This window comes from Piliocolobus tephrosceles, chromosome 14 (assembly GCF_002776525.5).
Source record: "Piliocolobus tephrosceles isolate RC106 chromosome 14, ASM277652v3, whole genome shotgun sequence".
Lineage (NCBI taxonomy): Eukaryota > Metazoa > Chordata > Mammalia > Primates > Cercopithecidae > Piliocolobus > Piliocolobus tephrosceles.
The window spans coordinates 6,851,362-6,877,745 of NC_045447.1; the positions used below are offsets into that span (position 1 = coordinate 6,851,362).

Sequence of the window (26,384 nt, forward strand, 5' to 3'; positions counted from 1 at the left end):
AGCACTCAATAAATACAGGTCATCAATCAAGAGACTTGAGTCATTCACGCTCCCAGTCCACAGAGAAGGCTGTGGGCCTCCATCTCCCAGCTCCAATTCCTGTCTGCACCCTAGGTTTCCAGCGATTATGACTAGACAGGCTGCCCTGTGCTTCAGACTTCCCTTTTTTGAGATGGAGTCTCGCTCTGTCACCCAGCCTGGAGTGCAGTGGTGCGATCTCGGCTCACTGCAACCTCCAACCTCCCAGGTTCAAGCGATTCTCCTGCCTCAGCCTTCTGAGTAGCGGATTACAGGCGCACGGCACCACGTCTGGCTACCTTTTGTATTTTTAGTAGAGATGACGTTTCACCATGTTGGTCAGGCTGGTCTCGAACTCCTGACCTCAGGTGATCCGTCTGCCTCGGCCTCCCAAAGTGCTGGGATTATAGACGTGGGCCACCGCGCCTGGCAATTCCTTCTATTCTTAAGGAAGGACTTACCCATCACTTCCCTCCACACCCCAAGGAGTTACCTAGCGCAACTGTCACTGCTAGGTTTGGCACAAGTAATTCCAGAGCTCTCCCCCATCAGTAATTCTATAACCCACGAACATGAGTAACTGTGCAGTGCTCGCCTACGCTCCCATGCTCTAAAATCACATTAAAGGCAGTCCCTGGAATGCTCCCAAGGGCCCAGAGGAGAGAAGAGGCTGAGCAGAGAAGTTTAAAGGTAATTAAGTGAGATACTGGGAAAAGCCTTAAGTCCTTGGTTTGTTTCTCCACAGCCCACACGTTTTGAAATATTTTCGGCTAATATTAGTAATAATTTACTGCACACCTTGCTGTTTGGTGTGCACTAAGTAATGTCTATGTATCACCTCAGTTTCCCAACAAAATGCACTATTCCTCAGTATTGACTACTGTGTTCTTTTACTTGTTACTGCTCTAGTAGGCACGATTGCTGATGAGTGCTTCAGGAGAGATTTGTGGAATTACAACCATTATCCACATGATCTTTATGACAAAAAGTAGGTCCCTTTTAAAATTTATTAAAAAATAAAGTTTATAAAAAGTCAATAACGGTGACACCGATAAACCAGTTTATAGGTGTTATGGCATGAAACGCTCTGCCATGCTGAAAGGCAGGTATTCATTCTTCCTGGTTTACACATGAAGAAATATAGGTGAGAGGGGTGTAACTGACCCGTCCAAGGCCATGCACAACTAGTTCAACAGCAACATCGGGAAGGGAGCTGTCCAACTTGAAACCTGCAAACCTATGTCCATAACCCAAAGGTGACATGCCTCTCTCTGGCAGGTCTTGAAACAGCTCACGGGCTTCCCTTACACCTTGGGAGGATCCCAGGGCGGGACACACTGTCCTCTAAGGAATGTCCAAGGTGCACTGTTCTTAAATAAAACAACCAGCCTGCACACTAGAAAAATGGAGCTCACTGCATACAGCACTAAACAGGTTCCTTACTAATATCAGAAAACCAGGTCAATAAACCACAAGGGCTACATTCATTCCCAGGGACCTCCACCGCTTGGAGAAATAAATAATGGCCAGGGGCTGATCTACCAAGGTCAGTAAGTTTTGAGGTACAACTCCTGAGGTCCCCTCTGGTCTTGGGGGCACATAAGGGGTATTCTGGACTTCTTCTAAGTTGGAGGTGGGCATGGGGATGGTGACGGGAAGTATCTACTCGGCACTCAGGCCTGTTTATCACAGGCTTTTACCATCTCATCTGTTTACCTGCTGTTGTTGCTGCTGCTGGCGCTGGAATCGGGGAGGAAGGGACTTCTGATACTTGAACTCCTGAGCAGGGGACCCAGCCTCTCTGGCCTCTTCCTCACTGCTGCTGCTCTGTGCCACTGCTGGGGACGCTGTGGGTGCCTCTTCTGGGAACGTGGTGGGGGTCTCTCGGGCAGGGAATTCTGGGGAGCCTAGAGAATATACCAGCAGAGAAATAACACAGTGAGCTCACAGAAGCTCAACCAACCAAGTGTTTACAAGCAAGTACTTCTTCCTGTTGGCACGTACGCTCTATTGCTAGAACAGTCACGTCCCTGAACCCTGGGCCTGCACCAAACGTACCACGTGCATGAGCTCAGGGACTCCCCACAACACACGTGAGGAGGCTCCACTTGTTGTCACCTTACAGACTAGGACACTAAGGGTCAAGAGGTTAGATAATGTCCAGGGTCACACAGTCAGTGGCAGAGCCGAGATCTGATTTCAGGTGGAAGATGTTTTATTAAAAAGGACTAATAAGGCCAAGCACGGTGGCTCACAGCTGTGATCCTAGCACTTTGGGAGGCTGAGGCGGGTGGATCACTTGAGGTCAGGAGTTTAAGACCAGCCTGGCCAACATGGTGAAACTCCATCTCCATTGAAAGTACAAAAATTGGCCGGGCACAGTGGCTCACGCCTATAATCCCAACACTTTGGGAGGCCGAGGTGGGTGAATTACGAGGTCAGGAGATAGAGAACCTCCTGGCTAACATGGTGAAACCCTGCCTCTACTAAAAATACAAAAAATCAGCCAGGCGTGGTGGCGGGCACCTGTAGTTCCAGCTACTTAGGAGGCTGAGGCAGGAGAATGGCGTGAACCTAGGAGGCAGAGCTTGCAGTGAGCTGAGATCGCGCCACTGCACTCCAGCCTGGGCGACAGAGTGAGACTTCTTCTCAAAAGAAAAAAAGAAAGTACAAAAAGTAGCCGGGCATAGTGGCATACGCCTGTAATCCTAGCTATATGGGAGGTTGAGGTGAGAGAAATGTTTGAACCCAGGAGGCAGAGGTTGCAGTGAGATTGCACCATTGCACTCCAGCCTGGGTGGCAGAGCAAGACTCCATCATCTCCCAAAAAAAAAAAAAAGGACTGACAGAGAACAGCCACGAACTCAGTGACAGCCCACATATCCAACATCTGAACAGCAGGAACTCAACATATGGAAATATTGTGTATGGCTTCCTGCTGGCAAGGATACAAAAGAAAAAACAATTTTTTAAAAAAGGAAAAAAAACAAAAACAAGAGAAAGGCTGTGTGACCTGGGCACATTTTTCAGGCTCTCCTTGGCCATTTCTTCATCTGCAAATAAGAATAACTACCATGTGTTCACCAAGGGCTTCTGTGAGAATTAAATTAATTACAATAATATACTGAAAACAGTGCCTGTTTTCAGAAAATGTTCAGTGCAGAAAATGCAGAAAATGCTCAGTGCAACTTCCCTATAAGACTGGCACAGTCCTCACTCAACCTTTAATGAAAGGAGGGTAGAAGGAAAACTAGAGATGAGTTCCCTGGCCAGAAGGGTGCTAGGGCTCTCTAACCTGAAAAACTTTCAGAGCCTCAAACATCCCCTTGTTTCCTAACAAGAGCTGATCTGAGTATATTTAAGAAAATTACAAAGAAAACAGCTGATTATGTTCTTTTTTTTTTTTTTTTTTTTTTTTTTGAGACGGAGTCTCGCTCTGTCACCTGGGCTGGAGTGCAGTGGCCGGATCTCAGCTCACTGCAAGCTCCGCCTCCCGGGTTTACGCCATTCTCCTGCCTCAGCCTCCGGAGTAGCTGGGACTACAGGCGCCTGCCATCTCGCCCGGCTAGATTTTTGTATTTTTTAGTAGAGACGGGGTTTCACCGTGTTAGCCAGGATGGTCTCGAACTCCTGACCTCGTGATCCGCCCGTCTCGGCCTCCCAAAGTGCTGGGATTACAGGCTTGAGCCACCGCGCCCGGCCTATATTCTTTAAAATTGCTAAAAGAGACATTCTGCATTACAGAGCACTGCTTATCACTCTTAAATAGGGCCATGCTGCCTGGCCCTATTACAGGCTCATGCCTGTAATCTCAGCATTCTGGGAGGCCGAGCCAGATGGATCACTTGAGGCCAGGAGCTCCAAACCAGCCTGGCCAACATGGTGAAACCCTGTCTCTACTAAAAATACAAGAATTAGCTGGGCATGGTGGCGGGCACCTGTAATCCCAGCAGCTCGGGAGGCTGAGCTGGGAGAATCGCTTGAACCTGGCAGGCGGAGGTTGCAGTAAGCAGAGATCGTGCCACTCCAGCCTGGGTGACAGAAAGAGACTCCGTCTCAGAAAAAAAAAAAAAAAAAAAAATAGGGCCATGTGATCCATTCCTTTTAGAATCAACACCAGGAAAAACTGTATTCTACCAAGCAGGTGGGCTTATTTTTATTCCGTGTTAAAGGATCTGTGGTTTTATTAAAGTCCTGGAGCACATGTGTCTTTGGTTGGGCAGGGATAGTGATGATAATAGTGACAATGATGAGCATCACCAGTGAGTAGATGCATGGTTTCAATGTCCCAGAAACGAGTGTGCTGTACACCCCTCCGCATGCTGGCAGGTACGTATGAAGATGAAGAAACAGGCTTCAGAGAGGTGAGGTGCTCACCAGTTAAACAAGTTCAGAGGGAGAAGGAAAAAGGGCTGAAAAACTACCTATTGGGTACTATGCTCACTATCTGGGTGACAGGATCATTCATACCCCAAACCTCAGCATCACACAATGTACCCCCTGACACTAAAGTAAAAGTTGAAATTATAAAAAAGAAGTTCAAACAGGATCAGAACCCAGGCATTTGACCCAGGCCTATGCTCTTAATAACCAATGCTTCCCTATACGATCTCATTGTAAGCCATAGGTTCTGCTAGCTAAGAAGGAAGGCAGTTGCAAGTAACAAGCCAATGACAACAGGCCAGAGTTTCCAGTTGGTGGGAAGAGGGCCCAGCTCTTACCTTTGCAGAGAGCAGGGCCATTTTCCTGGGGAGATGCCTTCTCAGCACTTGGAGACCGGGGCACTTCCTTCTCGGCCTGCTTCCGGGCTTCACCTGCCTTTCGTGCCTGCTGCTTACACTTCTGGTCCAGCTGCTTGAGTTTGGCAGCACAGGCGGCCAGCCTCTCTTCCCGGGCTCGGCGCTCCTCTTCTTCCCGGCGCTTTCGGGCTCGCTCCACCGCCTCGGACATCTCTGACTGAATGAACTTCTGCCTCGGCGGGGGCTTGTCCTCCTTGTCCTCAACGGACTGTTGCCGGAACGTGCTGCCCATTGAGGACTTCTGCCAAGAGAACATCTCCGAGATAAGGTGGTGGGTCGTGGACCCGGGATACAGGGATCATTCCCACTTTGGGATCAGTTCTCCTCCCAAGATCCGCAAGCACCTTCAAGGGGCAGCACAGGCGTGCGGCAGACAGAGCTGGGTTTGAATCCTGCTCTGGCCTCTGCTGTATGTAGAATGTGGTTTAGGCCAAGTGCCAACTCTCCACACCTCACTTCCTTGTTTTTAAAATGGGGACAACAAAGGAAGCTCTTAGGATGGTGAAGGTGAAAACCACGTTTGCAAAGCAATATGCGACCCACACGCGGGAAACACTCTCACCACTGCTGATGGGCATGCAAGCTAAGGGCCTCCATGGCTAAAAACCAGAACAGGAAGCCACACACTGATCATTCCTGGGTCATGAAACTGCTACTCCTGCCCGCACAAAAATACATAAATCCCTGGGTAGAAAGAGCCCTGGCAAAATGAAATTCACTGTCAGACATAAAGCTGTCAGACACTGAAGCATGTCAGCAGGGCACAGTGGCTCATGCCTGTAATCCCAGCACTTTGGGAGCCAAGGCAGGTGGATCACCTGAGGTCAGGAGTTCAAGACCATTCTGGCCACCACGATGAAACACCATCCCTACTAAAAATACAAAAATTAGCTAGGCATGGTGGCGTGCACCTGCAGTCCCAGCTACTTGGGAAACTGAGGCAGGAGAATCGCTTGAACCTGGGAAGTAGAAGTTGCAGTTGGCTAAGATCATGCCACTGCACTCCAGCCTGGGCAACAGAGGGAGACTCCATCTCTCAAAAAAAAAACAAGCATGTCTAGCCAGGTGCGGTAGCTCACACCTGTAATTCCTACACTTTGGGGGGCCGACGTGGGGGACTGCATGAGCCTAGGAGCTCAAGACCAGCCTGGGCAATATGGTGAGACCCCATATATACCCCCCCCCCAAAAAAATTAGGAAAATTCGTTGGGCATGGGCACATGCTTATGGTCCCAGCTACTGGGCTGAGGCGGGAAGGATCACTTGAGCCCAGGAGGCTGCAGTAAGATGAGATCACACCACTGCACTCCAGCCAGGGGATAGGGCTAGACTCCATCAAAAGAAAAAAAAAAAAAAAAAAAAAGGCATGCCTAAAAAAATCTCTTTTGGATATTTGTCCATTTCTGAGTTTCTTGCTGGTTGCAAGAGTGCCAAAGACGCAGAGTGAAAAGCTCGACACTGGGGCCCTTTCGCACTGGTCTGCAGGGGTCAAGCACGCAGATCTGGCAACGGCACAAATGATGGACAGCTGTCACCTGAGCTCCGGCCACTGAAATTCTAATGAGATCTGACTATCAGAAAAAGACAGGACTTCCTGTTTTGAATGCTAGTTAACATAAATGTATACAGCTGTCAAAAATCAAACCAAAGAAACAGGATCTAGGCCTTTTCTTGTAGGTGAGTTACACTTCGGTAAAAGAAATATACAACAAATTTACTGTAGTCAAGCAGTTTCCTAAAAATTAACTTCTCATAAGCCAGAGATAAGTACTATAATCATAAGATTATAAATTTCCAATTTAGAAGCATGAAGGTACATTTTATATAATATCATCGGAGCCGAAGCATGCAGTTTCCTTTCACTTTGCCATCGAACATGAGCATCCATACCTTTCTAATGGCTGTGTATTGATCAGTTCATGGCTCATACCAAAATCTGCCTATCTGCCTTTATCCCATGGGATTCAATATACCACTGCACATAGCCTTCACACCTAGCCCTGATTACTTCCTTCAGATAATTTCCTGGAAAGGAAATAACAGACTCAGAGGGCACGCGTACATCGTCAAGATCTTTGACGTGCCTTCCTAAACAGCCCTGAAATTAGTGATCATTTTATAGACTAAATGTTCTGCAAAGTAATTTGAACTGAGACCTATTTTTTTTTTTTCTTTTTTGAGATACAGTCTTGCTCAGTCGCCCGGGTTGGAGTGCGGTGGTGCCATCTCGGCTCACTGCAAGCTCCGCCTCCCGGGTTCACACCATTCTCCTGCCTCAGCCTCCTGAATAGCTAGGACTACAGGTGCCCGCCACTACGCCTGGCTAGTTTTTTTGTATTTTTAGTAGAGATGGGGTTTCACCGTATTAACCAGGATGGTCTCGATCTCCTGACCTCGTGATCTGCCCGTCTCGGCCTCCCAAAGTTCTGGGATTACAGGCGTGAGCCACCACGCCTGGCCTTTTTTTTTTTTTTTAAAAAACAGAGTCTCGCTCTGTCGCCCAGGCTGGAGTGCAGTGGTGCAATCTTGGCTCACTGCAACCTCTGCTTCCTGGATTCAAGTGATTCTCCTGCCTCAGCCTCCTGAGCAGCTGGGAATACAGGTGCGCCGCACCACACCCGGCTAATTTTTGTATTTTTAGTAGAGATGGGGTTTCACCATGTTTGTCAGGCTGGTCTAGAACTTCTGACCTTGTGATCCGCCTGCCTTGGGCTCCCAAAGTGCTGGGATTACTGCGGCTGCTACCGCTGTGAACCACTGCGGCTGGGCAAATTCAGACCATTTTTTAAAAAATTTGGTCAGAAGAGGCCGGGTGCATTGGCTCATGCTTGTAATCCTAGTACTTTGGGAGGCTGAGGTGGGTGGATCACCTGAGGTCAGGAGTTCAAGACTAGCCTAGGCAACATGGTGAAACCCCATTTCTACTAAAAATACAAAAATTAGCTGGGTGTGGTAGCACACGCCTATAATCTCAGCTACGTGGGAGGCTGAGGCAGAAGGACTGCTTGAACCTGGAAGGCAGAGGTTGCAACGAGCCTAGAGCACACCACTGCACTCCAACTTGGGTGACAGAGTGAGGCTCTGTCTCAAAAAAGAAAAGAAAAGAGAAAAGAAAAGGAAAGAGAAAAGGAAAGGAAAGGAAACTGGAAATTTGGTCAGAAGATGCCTTGAATACATAAATTTAATACGTAGATTTCATCAGTGTTGATGTTCAGTTAATTTACAGTGCTGTCATGAGTAGGTTAAAGTGAAACCTTTTGAATACTGATCAGTACTACTTCCTAACTGGTGAAAAGGGAAAAAAAGGAATACTGAGCAACCTCAACATGTGAGTGAAAATGTGGATTAACTGCAGAATAATTTCCAACAGCAGTGGCATTGTGTCTATTTTGTTTCACTTCTGTGTCTCTTGTACCCAGCACGTATGTTGTGCCTGGCAGATAATAACTACTCAAATAAGAAGACTGCAGCTAAGGGGCATTTTCATTTCATAAGAATGTGGAATAGGAGCCCTTTCAATAGCGAAGAGCAGGCCGGCGCGCTGGCTCACGCCTGTCATCTCAGCGCTTTGGGAGGCCGAGGTGGGTGGATCAGGAGTTCGAGACCAGCCTGGCCAACATGGCAAAACCCCGTCTCTACTAAAAACACAAAAGTTAGTCAGGCATGGCGGTGCACGCCTGTAGTCTCAGCTACTCAGGAGGCTGAGGCAGGAGAAACGCTTGAACCCAGAAGGCAGACGTTGCAGTGAGCCAAGATTGCGCCACTGCACTCCAGCCTGGCGACAGAGTGAGACTCCGTCTCCAAAAACAAGTAATAATAAATAAATAACAAAGAGCATTGAAAATAGCAGGTTTTACCAAGTGTACTCAAAGTCATGACTCCCCCTTCCCCAGCCCTCCCACTCAACAGTCCAGTCCCAGAGTCATTAGGTGTGGCAATGCGAGTCAGGTGCCTGGTGCCGGGGAGTCCTCGCAGCTCACTGCACTCCAAATGGTTAGAGCACAGGCAAGGGGAGGAGGGCACACACATGGAGGTATGGGGCTGGAGCCCAAGCTAGATGAGGGCGACATTCATAGGCAGAGTTGACCCAGCAGGGACATTCAGGGTATCCAGGAGTGGGGACAATAACATCTGAGTGGCAAGGAGGGCACCTGTGCAAGGGAGAGAGTGTGGCAGCAGAAATGAGATTGGTCACACACAGGGAGACTGACCAAGTGAGTATAAATATGAGGGACGATGGGAGACAGATTCTCACTGTGAGAGAAAGGAGGTGCAAACATGCGCTGGGAGGAAGTGGAGTGAAGTCTGTGGAACTGGAGGTATCAAGGAGAACACAGTTTCCAAGATGGACAGACATAGAAATAATACAGGTATGAATGTGTGTATTTGTGCACACACATATACCTCTGCTGAGGAGGCCCAGGAGCAGTGACACCCCAGCAGCAAGGAGACTGCTGGGGCTCAGACACTGGTTTCTAAATACCATCCTTCACTAAAAGGAATTAGGACTTCATGGAGAAAGGGCTGATCCAGGACAAGACAGGTCATGCATCCAGGAAAGATGAAGGGAGGGCTCCAAAAAGGATGGAGAATAGGTAAAAATGACATGCACTGGCCTGAAGGAACTCCCAATGGCCAACCGGGTAAGAGCAGCAGATTACCACCCACTGATGTAAATACATGAATAAACTGAAAGCTTAATTAAAAACGAGATGTCCAGACTCAAAGTTTCTCCCAAAAAAATTATTATCAACTACAAATAGGGAAAAGAGTAACACTACAGCATGAAAGCTGGCAGGCACCCCGTTAATCAAGAGACCAAAGCGCACGTAGCCAGAGGGGGACGGGGTGAGGTCGTGGTTGCCTTGGTGGGATGAAATGAGAAAAGTCAGGTCATGCCTGAAGATCCCTGCCAAGGATGGAAATCTTGGACTTCTTCACAAGAAAGATGATAATAAACCCAATTTGAGGGGCACTCCACTGACTTGTAATCTTCCAAAGCCTCAAAGTCATGAAAGTGAAAGAAAGGCTGAGGAACGGATCCACACTGAAGGGCAGAGGTGTGTGATTCTGAACTGGATTATTTCAAGTAAGGACATTAATGGGACAACTGGTAAAAGCTGAATGGGGTCTGCAGATTAAATGGCAATCAATTATCAAGGCTAATTTCCTGGAACTCACTGTGGTTACCTGGGTGGAATGTCCCCATCTTGGTAGGAAACAAGCACCACAGTGTACAGTCTCATCAGGCTGTCAACCTACTGTTCAATCAGTTTAGAAAAAATATCGTTGGTATTGTACTTCCAACTTTTCTATCACTTTGAGGCTATTTTAATTATTTTTTTGGCTGTTTTTTTTTTGGAGATAGGGTTTTGCTGTCTTGGCCAGAATGGTCTTGAACTCCTGGTCTCTCAAGCAATCTCTCTGCCTCAGCCTTGCAAAGTGTGTGAGCCACCATGCCCGGCTGTTTTTTATTTTTTATTTTAATTAAAACGAGAGGACAAACTCAGTGGCTCATGCCTATAATCTCAGCACACTGGGAGGCTGAGATAGGAGGATCCCTTAAGCCCAGGAGCACAAGACCAGCCTGGGTAACACAGTAAGACCTCATCTCTACAAAAAAAATGAATGAAATGAGCCAGATGTGGCGGCACATCGGTAGTCCCAGCTACTCAAAGAGGCTGAGGTGGGAGGATCACTTGAGGGTGGGAGGTGAAGGATAGAACAAGGCCTTTTCTCAAAAAAAGTAAAAATAGCAGGGCATGGTGGCTCACACCTATAATCCTAGCACTTTGGCACCACTTGAGCTGGAGTTTAAGACTAGCCTGGGCAACACAGTGAGACCGTCTCTACGAAAAAAATACTTTAAAAAAAAGAAGAAATATAAAAATGAAAAAGAAATGCCCACTTAGGACTTTTCAGAAACCCAGCCACTGAACTCAATGAAGTACAAATACATAGGACAGCCAAGGGCCCTTGGTACCTGGTAGTCAGGGCCTGGTGTCCAGCCATGAAGCTTCCTGGACGGTGGCTGAGGGTCTGGTGCCTTTCGGACGACACGGGACGCACCCACTGCTTCAGCCCAATCCTTCCCTTCCTCTTGAGTCCGCTTAGCGTCCGCACTGTCTGCAGAGCTCAATGACAACTGCCGCTGCCTCCTAGGGTCCCAACTGTTCCTAGGACAAACCACATTTAATGTTAATTTTTGCAGTCAGGCCAAGCATGTCTGATGTCACTGGTCAGAGGCCTTGGGAATTCCACAGTCAGTTGTCCATTGTTGTCCAGATCATTTCCTTCATTAGAATGGACCACCACTCCCACCACTTCCATGTGAATTCCACAATTCAGCACCACCATTTATCAAGTCACTCTCATAAACAGAGCCCCAGGTAGGATGTGTCACACTATTTCACTGATGCAAAAAAAGTCCTCATGACCCTCACTTTAAAGCAAGCTTGTCCAACCACATGTGGCCCAGGATGGCCCTGGGCTTTGGATACAGTGCACCACAAATTCGTAAACTTTCTTAAAACATTACAAGAGGGCCTGGGCGCAGTGGCTCATGCCTGTAATCCTAGCACTTTGGGAGGCTGAGGCAGGCCGATCACTTGAGGTCAGGAGTTTCAGGCCAGGCAGGCCAACATGGTGAAACCAAGTGTCTACTAAAAATACAACAATTAGCCAGGTGTGGTAGCAGGCACCTGTAATTCCAGCTACTCGAGGCTCAGGTGGGAGAAGTGCTAGAACCCTGGAGGTGAAGGTTGCAGTGAGCCAAAATCGCGGCACTACACTCCAGCTTGGGCAACAGAACAAGATCCCAACCCAGAGAGAAAACAATAAAAACACATTGGCCAGGCGCAATGGTTCAAGTCTGTAATCCCAGCACTTTGGGAGGCCGAGACGGGTGAATCACGAGGTCAGGAGGTCGAGACCATCCTGGCTAACACGGTGACACCCCGTCTCTACTAAAAAATACAAAAAAAAAAAAAAAAAAAAAAACTAGCCGGGCAAGGTGGCGGGCGCCTGTAGTCCCAGCTACTCGGGAGGCTGAGGCAGGAGAATGGCATAAACCCAGGAGGCAGAGCTTGCAGTGAGCTGAGATCCGGCCACTGCACTCCAGCCTAGGCGACAAAGGGAGACTCCGTCTCAAAAAATAAAAATAATAATAATAATAATAATAATACATTATGAGGTATTTTTTCGTGACTTTTTCTTTTTAGCTTATCAGCTATTGTTAGTGTTAGTGTATTTTATGTGTGGCCCAAGACACACTCTTCCAGTGTGGCCCAGGGAAGCCAAAAGATTGGACACCCTTGCTTTAAAAAGTCAGTAGCTGAGTCTCATCAAGGTTAAGGGGGCACCCCTCACAGGGAGGAGCTCACAGATTTGAATCAGGACTCCCAGGTCCATGTCAGTCTCCTTTTGGTACAGCTCCCTTCCTATACTCTGCACAAGCCAGTTGCTCAATAAATGCCCCTCAAAAGAACATAAGATGATAACAAACAGCGTCACAATAAAAAGAGCAAGAGGAGACAAGCAGAGCCCACGGAAAAGGAAGAGGCATTTCAAACAGAGCTGCAGGGGCAGCTGGACAAGAAGGGAGATGGGTGCCATGCTCATCTGGACGCCTCACAGTGGAAGCAGTGGGACTGGGGCAAAGCATTGACAAGGGCCTGATAACACCGCAGATCACAGAAAAGCAGGAATCAGGGATGGCGTATGTGTGGGCCTGTATGTCTACCCATACACATGTACATGGGGAGGGAGGGAAGACGAGGCAGGTAACACGGCTTAGGAGATTACAGAGGGGACAACGGTGATTCTGACTTGACTTTGTGAGAAATGGAGACCACAGTAAAGCTGCTGACCTGTCTAAAAGACCTGTGTTTTTAGAAGATGACTATGGACAGGGTGTGAAGGATGGGCCACAGAGGACAGGCTGAAAGGATGGAGATGAACTGGCGGACCCATGGATGGTCTGGAAAAGGAGGAGGTCCCAGTGGCCCGAGAGAAAATGAAAAGAGGAGACAGAGTCAGGGCAAGTTTTGGGAGCCAATTGTGTATGAGGAAATAAAGATGCCAAATAAGACATGGACGCTTGCACTAAGTCTCTACCAGGTCACCAACCAGCTCAGGGAACACGAGAAAAAGAGCAGGTTTCAGGAGGTCATTCGGGCACTCTGATTTTGAAGTGGTCAAAGCCAGGGGCAAAACTGCTTCCAAAACCAATGTCCAATTCCTTCAGGGCAATATTTGGTTCCCATCACCTCAAAGAGACAAGGAACAGAGTGTCCTACTGCTCTAATCAGGCTCTAAGAGTTTATGTCTTTGCCTTTGATTTAAATTCTTGATCACAGCTCCTTCTGAGCTTAGTGTTCCAGGAACTGACCCCATAGGTACGTCCCGACTGCATCCAAAGCTTCAGCTGAAATCAAACAGCATGAAAGGACATTACAGTATTTCATTTTTTGTGTGTCATCAGAAAAAGAGTAGCAAAGATTATTACCAACTCCTTCTAGAAGATGGGAACTTATTTTAGGAGCTTTTAAGTAAAGGATGAAATAACAAAGAAAAAGATGACTCACAGATTTGACTAAACAAATATTCAGTTATTGACAAGAAAACAAAGAGAAAAATATTTGCAAGACAACAGCAAAGCATTAACATCTAAACAATATAAAACACATTTTAAAGGAAAGCAGTGATAAATGTGAAGGAAACAGGCATTATACAAAGGAAAAATTCTTACTTGCTAGTACTCAAAAAATACAAATTGTAACAACCACAGGTACGATTGTTGTTATTAATTTTTTGAGACAGGGCCTTGCTCTGTCACCCAGGCTAGAGTGCAGTGGTGTAATCATGGCTCACTGCAGCCTCAACCTTTTGGACTCCAGTAGTCCTCCCACCTCAGCCTCATGAGTAGCTGGGACTACAGGTGTACACCATGCCTGGCTAATTGTGGGTTATTTTTTTGTTTTGTTTTGTTTTGGAGACAGAGTCTCACTCTGTTGCCCAGGCTGGAGTGCAGGGGTGTGATCTCAGCTCACTGCAAGCTCCGCCTCCTGGGTTCACGCCATTCTCCTGCCTCGGCTTCCCAAGTAGCTGAGACTACAGGCGCCTGCCACCATGCCCGGGTAGTTCTTTGTAATTTTAGTGGAGACGGGGTTTCACTATGTTAGCCAGGATGGTCTCGATCTCCTGACCTCATGATCCACCCGCCTTGGCCTCCCAAAGTGCTGGGATTACAGGCGTGAGCCACCACGCCCAGCCATTGTGGGGTATTATTTTAAAAGTACTAGCAAATGCTACTAACATTATAAAAACTGGAGGGATGACAGTACAATGCAGTATTTTCTAAAGGAAATTAAGTAAACCTAAACTAGTCTGAGGAAATGATCAAAAAAAAAAGAGACAAAATTAACATGCTCAAATTAATTCAGGAAAGCTGGCATGCATTCTGCTTCTTCACTTCCCCGGTGTACGTAATTTTTTTTTTTTTTTTTGAGACAGAGTTTTGCTCTGTCGCCCAGGCTGGAGTACAGTGGCGCAATCTTCGCTCACTGCAACCTCTGCCTCCCGGGTTCAAGTAATTCTCCTGCCTCAGCCACCTGAGTAGCTGGGATTACAGGCACATGCCACCACACCTGGTTAATTTTTGTACTTTTAGTAGAGACGGGGTTTCACCACCTTGGGCAGGCTGGTCTCAAACCCCTGACCTCAAGAGATCCACCTGCCTCAGCCTCCCAAAGTGCTGTGATTACAGGCATGAGCCACCGTGCCCAGCCCCCAGTGTACTTTATCATGTTCAAGCCTCTGAGGAATTTGGAGTAAAGAAAGAAATTGAGGCTGGGCACAGGGGATTGCTTGAGCCCAGGAGTTTGAGACCAAACCTGGGTAACATGGCAAAACCCCATCTCTAGCAGAAATACAAAAAATAGCTGGGTATGGTGGCGTGCATCTGTGGTCCTAGCTATTCAGAAGGCTGAGGTGGGAGAATCGCTGAGCCCAGGAGATGGAGGTTGTAGTGAGCCAACATCACATCACGCCACCGCACTCCAGCCCGGGCGAGAGTGAGAGCCTGTCTCAAAAAAAAAAAAAAAAAAAAGTTGAACCCAGGGAGGTTTCCCAGACTTTCTTGGCCACAGAAGCCTTTTTGGGCACAACAGCCACAAGCAATCCATGAAGACGTGGTCTGCATAACACACTTGGGGACACACTGATGTGGTGGTGGAAAGGCCGACTATGCACAGGACACAGTCACACCTGCAGGCAAACTGTGGCTCCCCTCCTTCACAGCCATCAGCAGCAGCTGTCACCCCCAGAAGAAACTGGAAACAGCATCTGTCTGCCCACCCAGGTTGCTATGGAAACTGGGAAATGCTCTCGGCACACAGCAGCACCAAGCAGGGATGCACTCACGCTGATGGGGCAGGGACAGGTCCTTACCACTTTGGCCTGCCGTCCTTCACAACTTCTTCCTCGTCTTCATCATCGCTGAACTTCAGTTTCTCAGAGTAGTCCACTTCTTCATGGAGGCCTACAACAGCAGAAGGGCCCAGGAAGAATGAGAAAGAATGAAAAGGTCAGTGGTGGCCGGGCGCGGTGGCTCATGCCTGTAATCTCAGCACTTTGGGAGGCTGAGGTGGGCGGATCATAAGGTCAGGAGTTTGAGACCAGCCTGACCAACATGGGGTAACTGAAACCCCACCTCTACTAAAAATACAAAAATTAGCTGGGCGTGGTGGCACATGCCTGTAATCCTAGCTACTCAGGAGGCTGAGGCAGGAGACAGAGGTTGCAGTGAGCCGAGATCATGCCATTGCACTCCAGCCTGGGCGACAAAGTGAGACTCCGTATCAAAAAAATAAAAAAGAAAAAGAAAAGGTCAGTGGTGCCCAGGCACCATCGGAGAGCTTCCTTTGGCCAGGAATCTTGCTATCCCAACAGAGGAGCTGAGTCAATCACCTGGCTGCCTCCCCCTGTGACTGAAGGGCAGTTTTGGCTTCTGGTAAGAGCAGGGCAGCTTGGTTAGACTAACCATCCCACAGGTAACAATTCTTAAATCTGAACAATAAATCTTTAAAATCTATCTCAAGGTCCAAGAGGGTGAACAAAGTAGGCAGAAACCAAGTAGTTGTCTACCCTTATAATACAGAAGCTTGACTTGGGAGATTTGTGAGTTACTACTTGCCCTAGGCACTGATCAGCCCAAGTGGCTGAGATGGCAGAAAGCATCCATCACTGAGGACTGTGTGAACAGAGTGTGGTAGGTCCACACAATGGAGTATTATTTGGTCATAAAAAAGAATGAATACAAACACATGCTATAACACAATTAACTGTGAAAACATTATACTAACTGAAAGAAGCCAGACCACCAGCAAGGCCACATATTGATTCCACTGATAGGAAATATCCAGAATGTGCAAATCCATAGAGATGGAAAGTAGATTTATTTTTGCCACAGGATTAGGAGGTGGCAGAGAGCGCCTGCCAACAGGTATTGGGTTTCTTTTTTGAGTGATGGAAATATTCTGAAATTGAAGAGTCATGGTAGTTGTACAACCTTGTGAATATACTAAAAACCACTAAACCATAGACTTTAAAAGGTAAATTTTATGTTATATGACAATCATGTCAATCATATAATTGTATTAAAATTATGTGAATCATATAATCATATAATTCACAGTGGCTCACATCTGTAATCCCAGTGCTTTGGGAGGTCGAGGCAGGAAAATCACTTGAGGCCCGAATTTGAGACCAGCGTGGGCAACATGGCGAAACCATATCTCTACTAAAAATACGGAAAATTAGCCAGCCATAGGGGTGCACACCTGTAGTCCCAGCTACTCTGGAGGCTGAGGTGAGAGAATCACCTAAGCCCAGGAAGTTGAGGTTGCAGTGAGCTGTGACTGTGCCAGCACACTCCAGCTTGGGTGACACAGCAAGATCCTGCCTCAAACACAAGGCTAACTGAGCACCATGATGTATGCCTGCAGTCCTGGCTACACAGGAGACTAAGGCGGGAGGACTGCTTGAGCCCAGGAATTTAAAACCCAGTCTGGGCAACAGAGCAAGACCCCATCTCTAGAAAAAATAAATTAAGTTAAAATAAAAAAATTTTAAAAAGTAACAACAAAAACTCAATCTAATTAAAAGGCAGAGTTAGGAACTGAAAAAGCAAGTTGCAATTATGTGCTGTCTACTAAATAATCACTTTAAATACAAACACAAAGGAGTTTAAAGGAAAAGAATGGAAAAAGATATTCCCTGGAAACAGTAAGTCAGAGCAATGGTATGAACACAGGATAAAAGAGACTGCAAGATAATAGACTACTAGAGATAAGGAGGGAAATGTGGAAACACACCAGAAAGGCATGGAAACTATAAATGTGTGTAAGCAGCTTCAAAATAAATGAAGCAGAAACCAACAGTATAAAAGGGAGAAAGAGATAAATGCATAATTAGAGTTTAACATCTCACTTTCCTTAACTGACAGAAGCAGACAAAAATATCAGTAAATATACAATAAGATCTGAATGCCACCATCAACCACCTTGACTAAGTTGGAACATATAAAACATGACGCCCAATAACAACTGTAGAATATATACTTTTCAAAGTGCACCTGAAATACTCTCCAAGACAGATCATATCTTAGTCATAAAACAAGTCTTACTAACTTGAAAACAACTGAAATCACACAGAATGTGCTCTCTGGCTATAAGACATCTAAATTAGCAATCTAGAAATGCCCCAATAATAAAAAATTGCCTCAATGATTTAAAAAATCATTTAAAATAGATACAGAAAACAAGTCAAACAATGGAGAAAATGAACAAAGCCAAAAGCTGCTGCTTCGTAAAGATTAATAAAACTTAATTCAATTCCTTGGCAGAAATGAAGAAAAAGTAGTATATAAATTATCAGGAACTAAAAGATATCACTACAGGCCAGGCGTAGTGGCTCAAGCCTGTAATCCCAGCACTTTGGGAGGCCGAGACGGGCGGATCACGAGGTCAGGAGATCGAGACCATCCTGGCTAGCACGGTGAAACCCCGTCTCTACTAAAAAATACAAAAAAACTAGCCTGGTGAGGTGGCGGGCGCCTGTAGTCCCAGCTACTCGGGAGGCTGAGGCAGGAGAATGGTGTAAACCCAGGAGGCGGAGCTTGCAGTGAGCTGAGATCCAGCCACTGCACTCCAGCCCGGGCGACAGAGCGAGACTCCGTCTCAAAAAAAAAAAAAAAAAATCACTATAGATCCTACAGACATCAAAAGGATATTGTAATGTATTTTCAACAACTTTATGTTAATAATTTCAACAACTCAAAAGAAATGAAAAAATTCCTCAAAAAACATAACTTACTGAAAAACTCACAGGAAATGACATAAGAAATCTGCACAGTCTCCTAACTAATCAAATCAAATAAATCGCTGAAAACATTTCCACAATGAAAGCTCCAGGGGCAAAACTGTTTCGCTGGTAAAGTAATACTGGCCAGGCACACTGGCCCACATCTGTAATCCTAGCCACTCAGAAGGTGAGGCAGGAAGATTGAGCCCAGGAGTTTGAGGCTGCGTTGAGCCATTATTGCAGCAGTGCACTCAGTCTGGGTGACAAAGTGACAGACCCTGTCTCAAAAAACAAAAAAAAAAAAAAAGAAAAAGAAAAAGAAAAATATGTAATACCAATCTTACAAAAATACCAATCTTATTTTTTAGGAAAGTAGAGAAGGAACACTCCACAACTCATTTATAAGCCCAGCATAACTTGATACCAAAACCTGACAAAGACATTAAAAGAATAGAAAATTACAGACTAATATCCCTCATGACAGAACTTTAATAACATATTAACAAACTGGGTCTAGGCATACAAAAAGGGAGGGTTTATTCTAAGAACGCAAGGTTGGTTTAGCATTAAAAAAAAAAATCAATGCAATCTATTATCAAAATAAAAGAGAAAAATAATATGACCACGGATGTAGAAAAGCAGTGAACACAATGCAATACCCATAATTTAAAAAAACAAAAAACCCAAAGGCTCCGCAAACTAGACTCAGAAGGCAACACATCCTCAATCTGAAAAACAGCATCTCTGAAAAACCCACAGCTAACACCTCATGTTGACACACGAAACATTCTCGCTCTAAGATCAGAAAGAACTTGAGGTTAACACTGTACTAGAAGTATACCACAGTGCAATAAGGCAAATACAAATAAATAAATAAAAGGCACATAATCTGAAAAAGACAACTCCTTATTTACAAACTCCATAAGGGTCTATGTAGAAAACTCTAAGAAATCAACAAAAACTAGTAAAACTAACGTACTCAACAAAGTGTCTGGTACCAGTGAATACAAAAAAACAAATATCAACTCTATTTTCTTTTTCTTTTCTTTTTTTTTTTGAGACTAAGTCTTGCTCTATCACCTAGGCTGGAATGCAGTGGCACAATCTTGGCTCATTGCAACCTCTGCCTCCCCGGTTCAAGCAATTATCCTGCCTCAGCCTCCCAAGTAGTTGGGACTACCGGCGCGTGCCACCACACCTGGCTAATTTTTTGTATTTTTAGTAGAGACAGGGTTTCACCATGTTAGCCAGGATGGTCTCCATCTCCTGATCTTGTGATCCACCCACCTCAGCCTCCCAAAGTGCTGGGATTACAGGCGTGAGCCACTGCGCCCGGCCTCAGCTATATTTTCTATATAACGACAGCAAACCCTTGAAAAATAAAATCGTTCTTAGAAATCAATGGCATTTATAATAGCATCAAAAAACCATAAAATGCCTTAGAATAAATTTAACAATTTTTCTAGAACATTCAGGACCTCTACAAGAAAACTCTAAAGACACTGCTGAGAGAAATGAAAGCCCTAAAAAAGAGATACACCAGGTTCCTGAACCTAAAGATTCAAAATTAAGGGCTGGACACGGTGGCTCATACCTGTAATCCCAACACTTTGGGAGGCCACAAGGCGGGCCGATCACCTGAGGTCAGGAGTTCGAGACCAGTCTGGCCAACATGGTGAAACTTCGTCTCTACTAAAAATATAACAGTTAGCTGGGCGAAGTGGCCCACATCTGTAATCCCAGCTACTTGGGAGACTGAGACATGAGAATCACTTGAACCCAGGAAGCAGAGGCTGCAGTGAGCTGAGATAATGCCATTGCACTCCAGCCATATCAAAAAAAAAAAAAAAAAAACACACCACCAAGTTTCAAAGTTAAGATGTCAGGCAAGGCGCAGTGACTCATGTCTGTAATCCCAGCACTTTGGGATGCTGAGGTAGGCAGATCACAAGGTCAGGAGTTCGAGACCAGCCTGGCCAACATGGTGAAACCCCATCTCTACTAAAAATACAAAAATTAGCTGGGCATGGTGGTGCACGCCTGTCATTCCAGCCACTCAGGAGGCTGAGGCAGAAGAATCACTTAACCTGAGAGGCGGAGGTTGCAATGAGCCAAGATCGTGCCACTGAACTCCAGCCTGGGCGACAGAGCAAGATTCTGTCTCGGAAAAAATGACAAACAAAAAATTAAGATGTCACTTATCTCATTATAGATTCAACATAATCCTAATCAAAATGCCCACAGGCTCTTTGTAAATACTGACAGGTTGATTCTAAATTTATGTGGAAGCAAACAATCTTGGAAAAGAACAATGTTGGAAAACTTACACTACCGAAATTTAAAATTTACTATAAACCCACAGTGTGGTATTGGCATGAGGAACAAATAGATCAATGGAACAGTGTCCAGAAATAGACCAATGCTTTTACAGTCAATTGATTTTTGGCAAAGGTTCCAAAGCAATTCGATAGGGAAAGTCTTATCAACAAATGTTGTGGAGAACTGGCCATACGGGAAAAAACAAACCTTGACTCCTATCTTATACCATATACAAAAATTAATCCAATGTGGATCAAAGACCTAAAATTAATAGTTAAAACTATAAAACATCTAGGAATATCTTTACCACCAAGGGAAAGCAAACATTTTTTTAAACAGGACACAAAAATAATAACCACAAAAAAACCCAAATTTATAAATTAAACTTCAAAATTCAAACTTCTGCTCATCAAAACAGTGTTTAAAAAAAATTAAGACAAAGAATGCGATATGTAAATATATTTGCAAAATAAAAGTTGCAAAGGGTCTGTATCCAGGGCTGGTATCCTATCACTGTTAAAATTCAGACACCAAACAAAGGACAATATATCAGTTGTCAAACAGCACCTAAAAGTGTGTTTATCATCATTAGTCATCAGCAACACACAAATTAAAAGCACAATGAGACACCACTAAACACCCACTAGAATGGCTAAAATTAAAAAGACAAACATGTTCAAGGCTGCAGTGAGCTTTGATCACATCACTGCACTGCAACCTAGGAAACAAAGTGACACCCTCTCTCTTTTTAAAAAAAAAAAAAAAAGATGAACACCAAAATGTAAGCTCCAGACCTACCAAATTCTCACACACTGCTGTTGGGAATGTAAAATGGCATAACCACCAGGGGAAAAGGTTTGGACAGGTCTTAAACACTTAATCCTATGCCTACCCATTGACCCAACAATTCTAGATATTTACCAAGAGAAACAGAAGTACGGTGTAGAGTGGGGCTTTTGAATGAATAAACAAATTACAGTATATTGATGCATTAGGACATATCTCAGCAACTAAAAGCAACTGACATATAAACAACACTGATGAATATGAAAACCATACAAGAGTAAAAACTGTATGACTCTACTCATCTGAAGTCTGATAACTAGGCAAAACTAATCTAGGGTAAAGTGAATCAGAAGAGCAGCAGGCTGGTGAGCAGTCACGGGCAGAACTCTGGAGAGGCAATGAGGAAGCCTGGGGTGGTGAGGGAAATGTTCTTTCTCTCTGGATATGGATGTGTATGATATACACATATCCGTTTGTAAAACTGTACAGGTAAAATGTGACATGAGTGCCTTTCACTATAATTAAAATCTACCTGAAAATAAATAAAAAGAATTATGAAAGAAAATAATCAGGTTGGGGGATAGGGAGTGGGTAGGGATAAAGGAGTAAGAGTGGCAGAACAAGCCGGGTTTGTGGCACCCACGTGTAGTTCCAGCTACTCCAGAGGCTGAGGCAGGAGGAAGAGTTTGAGGCTGCAGTTCACCATGATGGACTCTGCGAACAGCCACTCCACTCCAGAATGGGAAACACAGCCAGACCCTTTCTCTATCTGTTTTTTTTTTTTTTTTTTCCTTTTTGAGACGGTGTCTCGCTTTGTCACCTAGGCTGGAGTGCAATGGCACGATCTCAGCTCACTGCAACCTCTGCTTCCTGGGTTCAAGTGATTCTCCTTCCTCAGCCTCCTGAGTAGCTGGGATTACAGGTGTGTGCCACCACACCTGGCTGATTTTTGTATTTTTAGTAGAGACAGGGTTTCACCATGTTAGCCAGGATGGTCTCGATCTCCTGACCTTTTGATCTGCCCACCTCGGCCTCCCAAAGGGATTACAGGCATGAGCCACCGTGCCCAGCCTTCCTTTTTATTTTTTTTACTGCTCCTTGCAAAGCAGGGCTAACCCATAGGTAGCATGCCCAGAGTAGCTGAGACCCTGTCTCTTGGAAAAAAATTAAACAAAAACTGAATGGCAGAACATTGGTACTCATTGAACCTGAGTCATCAGTGGTTGGGAGCTATTATTTTCTTTTTTGTTTAAATTTTGTATCATCAGTAATTTTTTAAAAGTTAACAACAAAACTGTAAGATCGAGACTAAAAACCAAAAGAAGCTAATGGCTTGGCCACGAAGGAACCGCTAGTCGGTGAGTAAATGAGGAAGGAGGGCATCGGGGCTGCTTCCCTGTCCTGCTCTTAGTCCCTATCTTGCCAAGGGAAAACACACGGTGGCGCCAGGGGGTTTCCATCCCTGGTAAGCACAGATGTATTTTGGTCCTGCCCGTCTAAACCATCCGTGCTTCTCTGCCCACCTGCCCAGCCATCATCAGCATCGGCATCCAGATCGTCAAGGCCCTTCAGGTTTTCTGCATTGATAATAGTGGGCCGTGGTGCCCGCTCCACCAGCTGCCTTAGCGGACGGAGTGGGCGAGACACTCCCAGCCTGTTTTCTTTTCTGATAAAAGAGAGAAAAGTAAAGATGATGGAATCATGTTCAGTATACAGACGGAAGCAAAATCAAATACCTTTCCAAAAATAAGTTCCACACTGCAAAGGTTCATGTTTAATATTTCTATCAGTTCCTTTAAAAGAAATATATAATGAGCAAACAAGTACATCCCAGAAAGAAGTTCTGCTTTGTCCTGCAGTTTTACATGGTTGTCGCTAAGGCCTAGGGCAGCAGCAACATGCACGTGCCAGAACTTCAACTCTACCAGGCACCTGAAATCATGATTCAATCTCTCAATCAGCTCCGAATCCCAGCCACCACCCCACACACCCTGCCACGCTGAGCTGGTAAAGTTCTCTGTGGTCTCCAGGAGACACAGCACTTCTGTTCATCGTGCCCTCATCCTGACCAGAATCACCACCGGACTCATCTCTACACTTGTGACTGTAACGCGATGGACTCACCCGTCTTGGTCATTCATCTGGAACTGTCTAAAAGGAACTCGAGGTTCAAGGCGGAGCTGAGGAAGGGGAAAAGAGCCTCGTTCCACTGTACCCTGGTTTTCTGATGACTTTGGCGAACACATCTGAAACATAACATCGATGAACAGGATTTGCTGGTAATGGCCCAAATTGCAATTTCCACTGAAATCAGAATGTGTTTTGTAAAGTGGAAAATGGGAAAAAGAAACAGGAAAGTCTTGGGGTTTCCTAATTAATCCTACCGCCATCTCCCCCATTTCATTCCTGCTGTCAGTAAGTAGACCTGGGGACCTATGTCAGGGAAAACCTGCCTCTCCTGTTTCTAAAGAATCAAAGGCTAAAATGATATCCACATCACCAGGGAAAGAAGCCAGAGGCCCTGAAGATTTAAAAAGCAGCGAGAGAAAATGCAAAACGAGTGGAAGCCTCAGAAGTAGGGTAACAGGGCCAACAGGAGACCCCAAGGGGGACATTCAACCACTTGACCTATCTGCTGGACACAATCCAACTTGATGGGGGAAAAAAAGTACACTCTGAAGACTTACAAAAGCAGGAAGCATATCATGGTATGTAGGTGGGTGGTATACATTTCCCATGAACTGTGAAGCCCCTTTTCGGACAGGCTGAGCCGGGCGGAGAGAGGGGTCCTTAGAATCGCTGGTACATGCCGAGGAGGGGGCTCCATCTCCCGTACTCGAGTTCCTGCTGCCCAGCTCAGTTGGGGAGGTGCTCAGAGACGTGGCAGAAATTATGTGTCGCCCACCGCCCTCCCTCCAGCTTGTCACATCTGGAAATTGAAAGGCAGCAAAAGGGGAGAGGGAAGAGGAGGGGGAAGGAGGGATCGTATGAGGTTCTGAAGGTCAAGGGACCCCCTCCTTCAACAAAAAAATAAAATGAAAAACAAAAAACACCAAAAGTGAAGAACTGTTAAATCTGTCAGGGAAGGTTGGGGCAGACCCTTGGCCATGGGGATGAACTTGCTGAGGGAAGTCTGACTGTGAAATATAAAATGAGATCTACTCAGAGAGAAGGCTTCCTCAGTGAGTAACAATCACCACCCTCCCCCCTAGTCTTCAAAGCCAGCCCTGATGAAAACAGCCTTGGGTCATTCCTCCAACGAACGCTGACCAGCCCACTTAGGGTCAGCACTGGACTACACGTTAAAACAGGAGCGAGTTCCAGGCGCGGTGGTTTCAGGCTTTGATTAGCAGTGGCACCTTTTAATAAAGATCCCCCAGCCCACAAGACAGGCAAAGTGCAGCTGCTGTCCTTCCAGCGGAGGTGCGGGGCACTTGTGTAGCCCACAGACGGAAACCTGCCAACCTGTCTTTTTTAAATGATGCTTTCTATTGCCAAATGTAGTAAGATCGGGTGGAAATTATTAGAGGCCAACAAGAAATCAAATGAGACAACAGATCCCTGTTTTCGGTCACCTTTTGGTTAGAAGCTGAAGCACAACAGTCTCTGAGTTACACAACCCTTAAGGAAAAGAGACCCAGGACGTGTCTGACCCCAGTCCTTCAACCCCTTTGCTGTGAGATCTGGGGCAAGGCGAGGTCACCCCATCCATGTTTCCTCGTCTTCTCCAATGAGGAGATGAAACTGATGCTTAGAAGCTTCTTCTATGTCCGCATTTTTATAGTCCCACAAAGCAGCTCATCTTAATTAATCCCAGAAAGATATAATTCATGTCCCCTAAAATGAAGCAAACAGGCCGGGCGCGGTGGCTCACACCTGTAATCCCAGCACTTTGGGAGGCCGAGGCAGGTGGATAACAAGGTCAGGAGATTGAGACCATCCTGGCTAACACAGTGAAACCCCATTTCTACTAAAAAATACAAAAAATTAGTCAGGCATGGTGGCGGGCGCCTGTAGTCCCAGTTACTCAGGAGACTGAGGCAGGAGAATCGGTTGAACCTGGGAGGCAGAGGTTGCAGTGAGCCAAGATCGCACCACTGCACTCCAGCCTGGGGGACAGAGCAAGACTCTGTCTCAAAATAAATAAATAAATAAAAAGGCCGGGCATGGTGACTCACGCCTGTAATCCCAGCACTTTGGGAGGCTGAGACGGGCAGATCACCAGAGGTCAGGAGTTCAAGACCAGCCTGACCAACATGGAGAAACTCCTCCTCTACTAAAAATACAAAATTAGCCGGGCGTGGTGGCGCATGCCTGTAATCCCAGCTACTCAGGAGGCTGAGGCAGAATCATTTGAACCTGTGAGGCGGAGGTTGTGGTGAGCCGAGATCATACCATTGCACTCCACTCTGCACAACAAGAGTGAAACTCCATCTCAAAAAAAAAAAACAAAACTACGAAGCAAAATAAACCAGTCCTGTGTGGGCCACTGGAAAGGCAGTGAGTGCTGGTTTAAGTAAGACACATCCACAGTGATCATTGACTTACAGGACATCACTTCTGACTTGAATGGGAGAGGCCTCAAGACAAGCAAACAAAAGGCCCTCACGTTTCAAGACCTGATCAAGTCCCCTGGACTACATGAGCCACTTCAAAATCCCTGAGTAGAACACGTGGAAAATCGCATTCCTAAACACCACCTTAACCTTCAGCCACCCTCGGCTTCCAAGGAGAAATTTCCAGCAAGAAGTGCTACACAATCTGGCCCCTTCCCTGGCCGACCTAAGATGAGGGAGCAGTAGAGAACAGTGCCGGCTGATTTAAGTCACAATCCCCAGAGGAATGGGTTAAAAATACAGGTCCTAACTGGGCTGGGGGAGGGGAGGACTGGAAATCAGACTCCTTCACCAGCTCCCCAGTGATTCTGACTAGACGCAGCTAGGATTGGGAGCTTTAGAAAACAAGCTCCTGAACTGGGGACCTGAGTTAATTGGTCCTTTGTCCATCCTTGCCACAGTTACCAGGCACAGCAAAACTAACAACTGGATGACAGAAGGGGAGGGGACAGGCCTGGCCCAACCCAAGAGACAAAAAAGGCAC

General features: G+C 45.9%; 1 protein-coding gene across 8 annotated transcripts in view; it reads right to left on the reverse strand.

The window, feature by feature from the left end:
- Window positions 1–26,384, reverse strand: part of PRRC2B (proline rich coiled-coil 2B) — a 108,640-nt gene that overhangs the window by 30,569 nt on the left and 51,687 nt on the right. For 7 of the 8 annotated variants that reach the window (XR_002732556.1, XM_023216923.3, XM_026457133.1 and 4 more), the window contains 7 exons: window positions 23,972–24,213; window positions 23,409–23,530; window positions 22,808–22,950; window positions 15,267–15,357; window positions 10,801–10,993; window positions 4,740–5,058; window positions 1,735–1,925 (listed from right to left, as the gene is read on the reverse strand). Coding sequence is in view for 7 of the 8 variants with exons in the window: in XM_023216923.3 (XP_023072691.2) it covers window positions 1,735–1,925; window positions 4,740–5,058; window positions 10,801–10,993; window positions 15,267–15,357; window positions 22,808–22,950; window positions 23,409–23,530; window positions 23,972–24,213 (1,301 nt within the window). In the remaining variant the exon portion in view is untranslated. The remainder of the gene's footprint in view (window positions 1–1,734; window positions 1,926–4,739; window positions 5,059–10,800; window positions 10,994–15,266; window positions 15,358–22,807; window positions 22,951–23,408; window positions 23,531–23,971; window positions 24,214–26,384) is intronic. The other variant, XM_023216924.2, reaches the window with a different exon arrangement.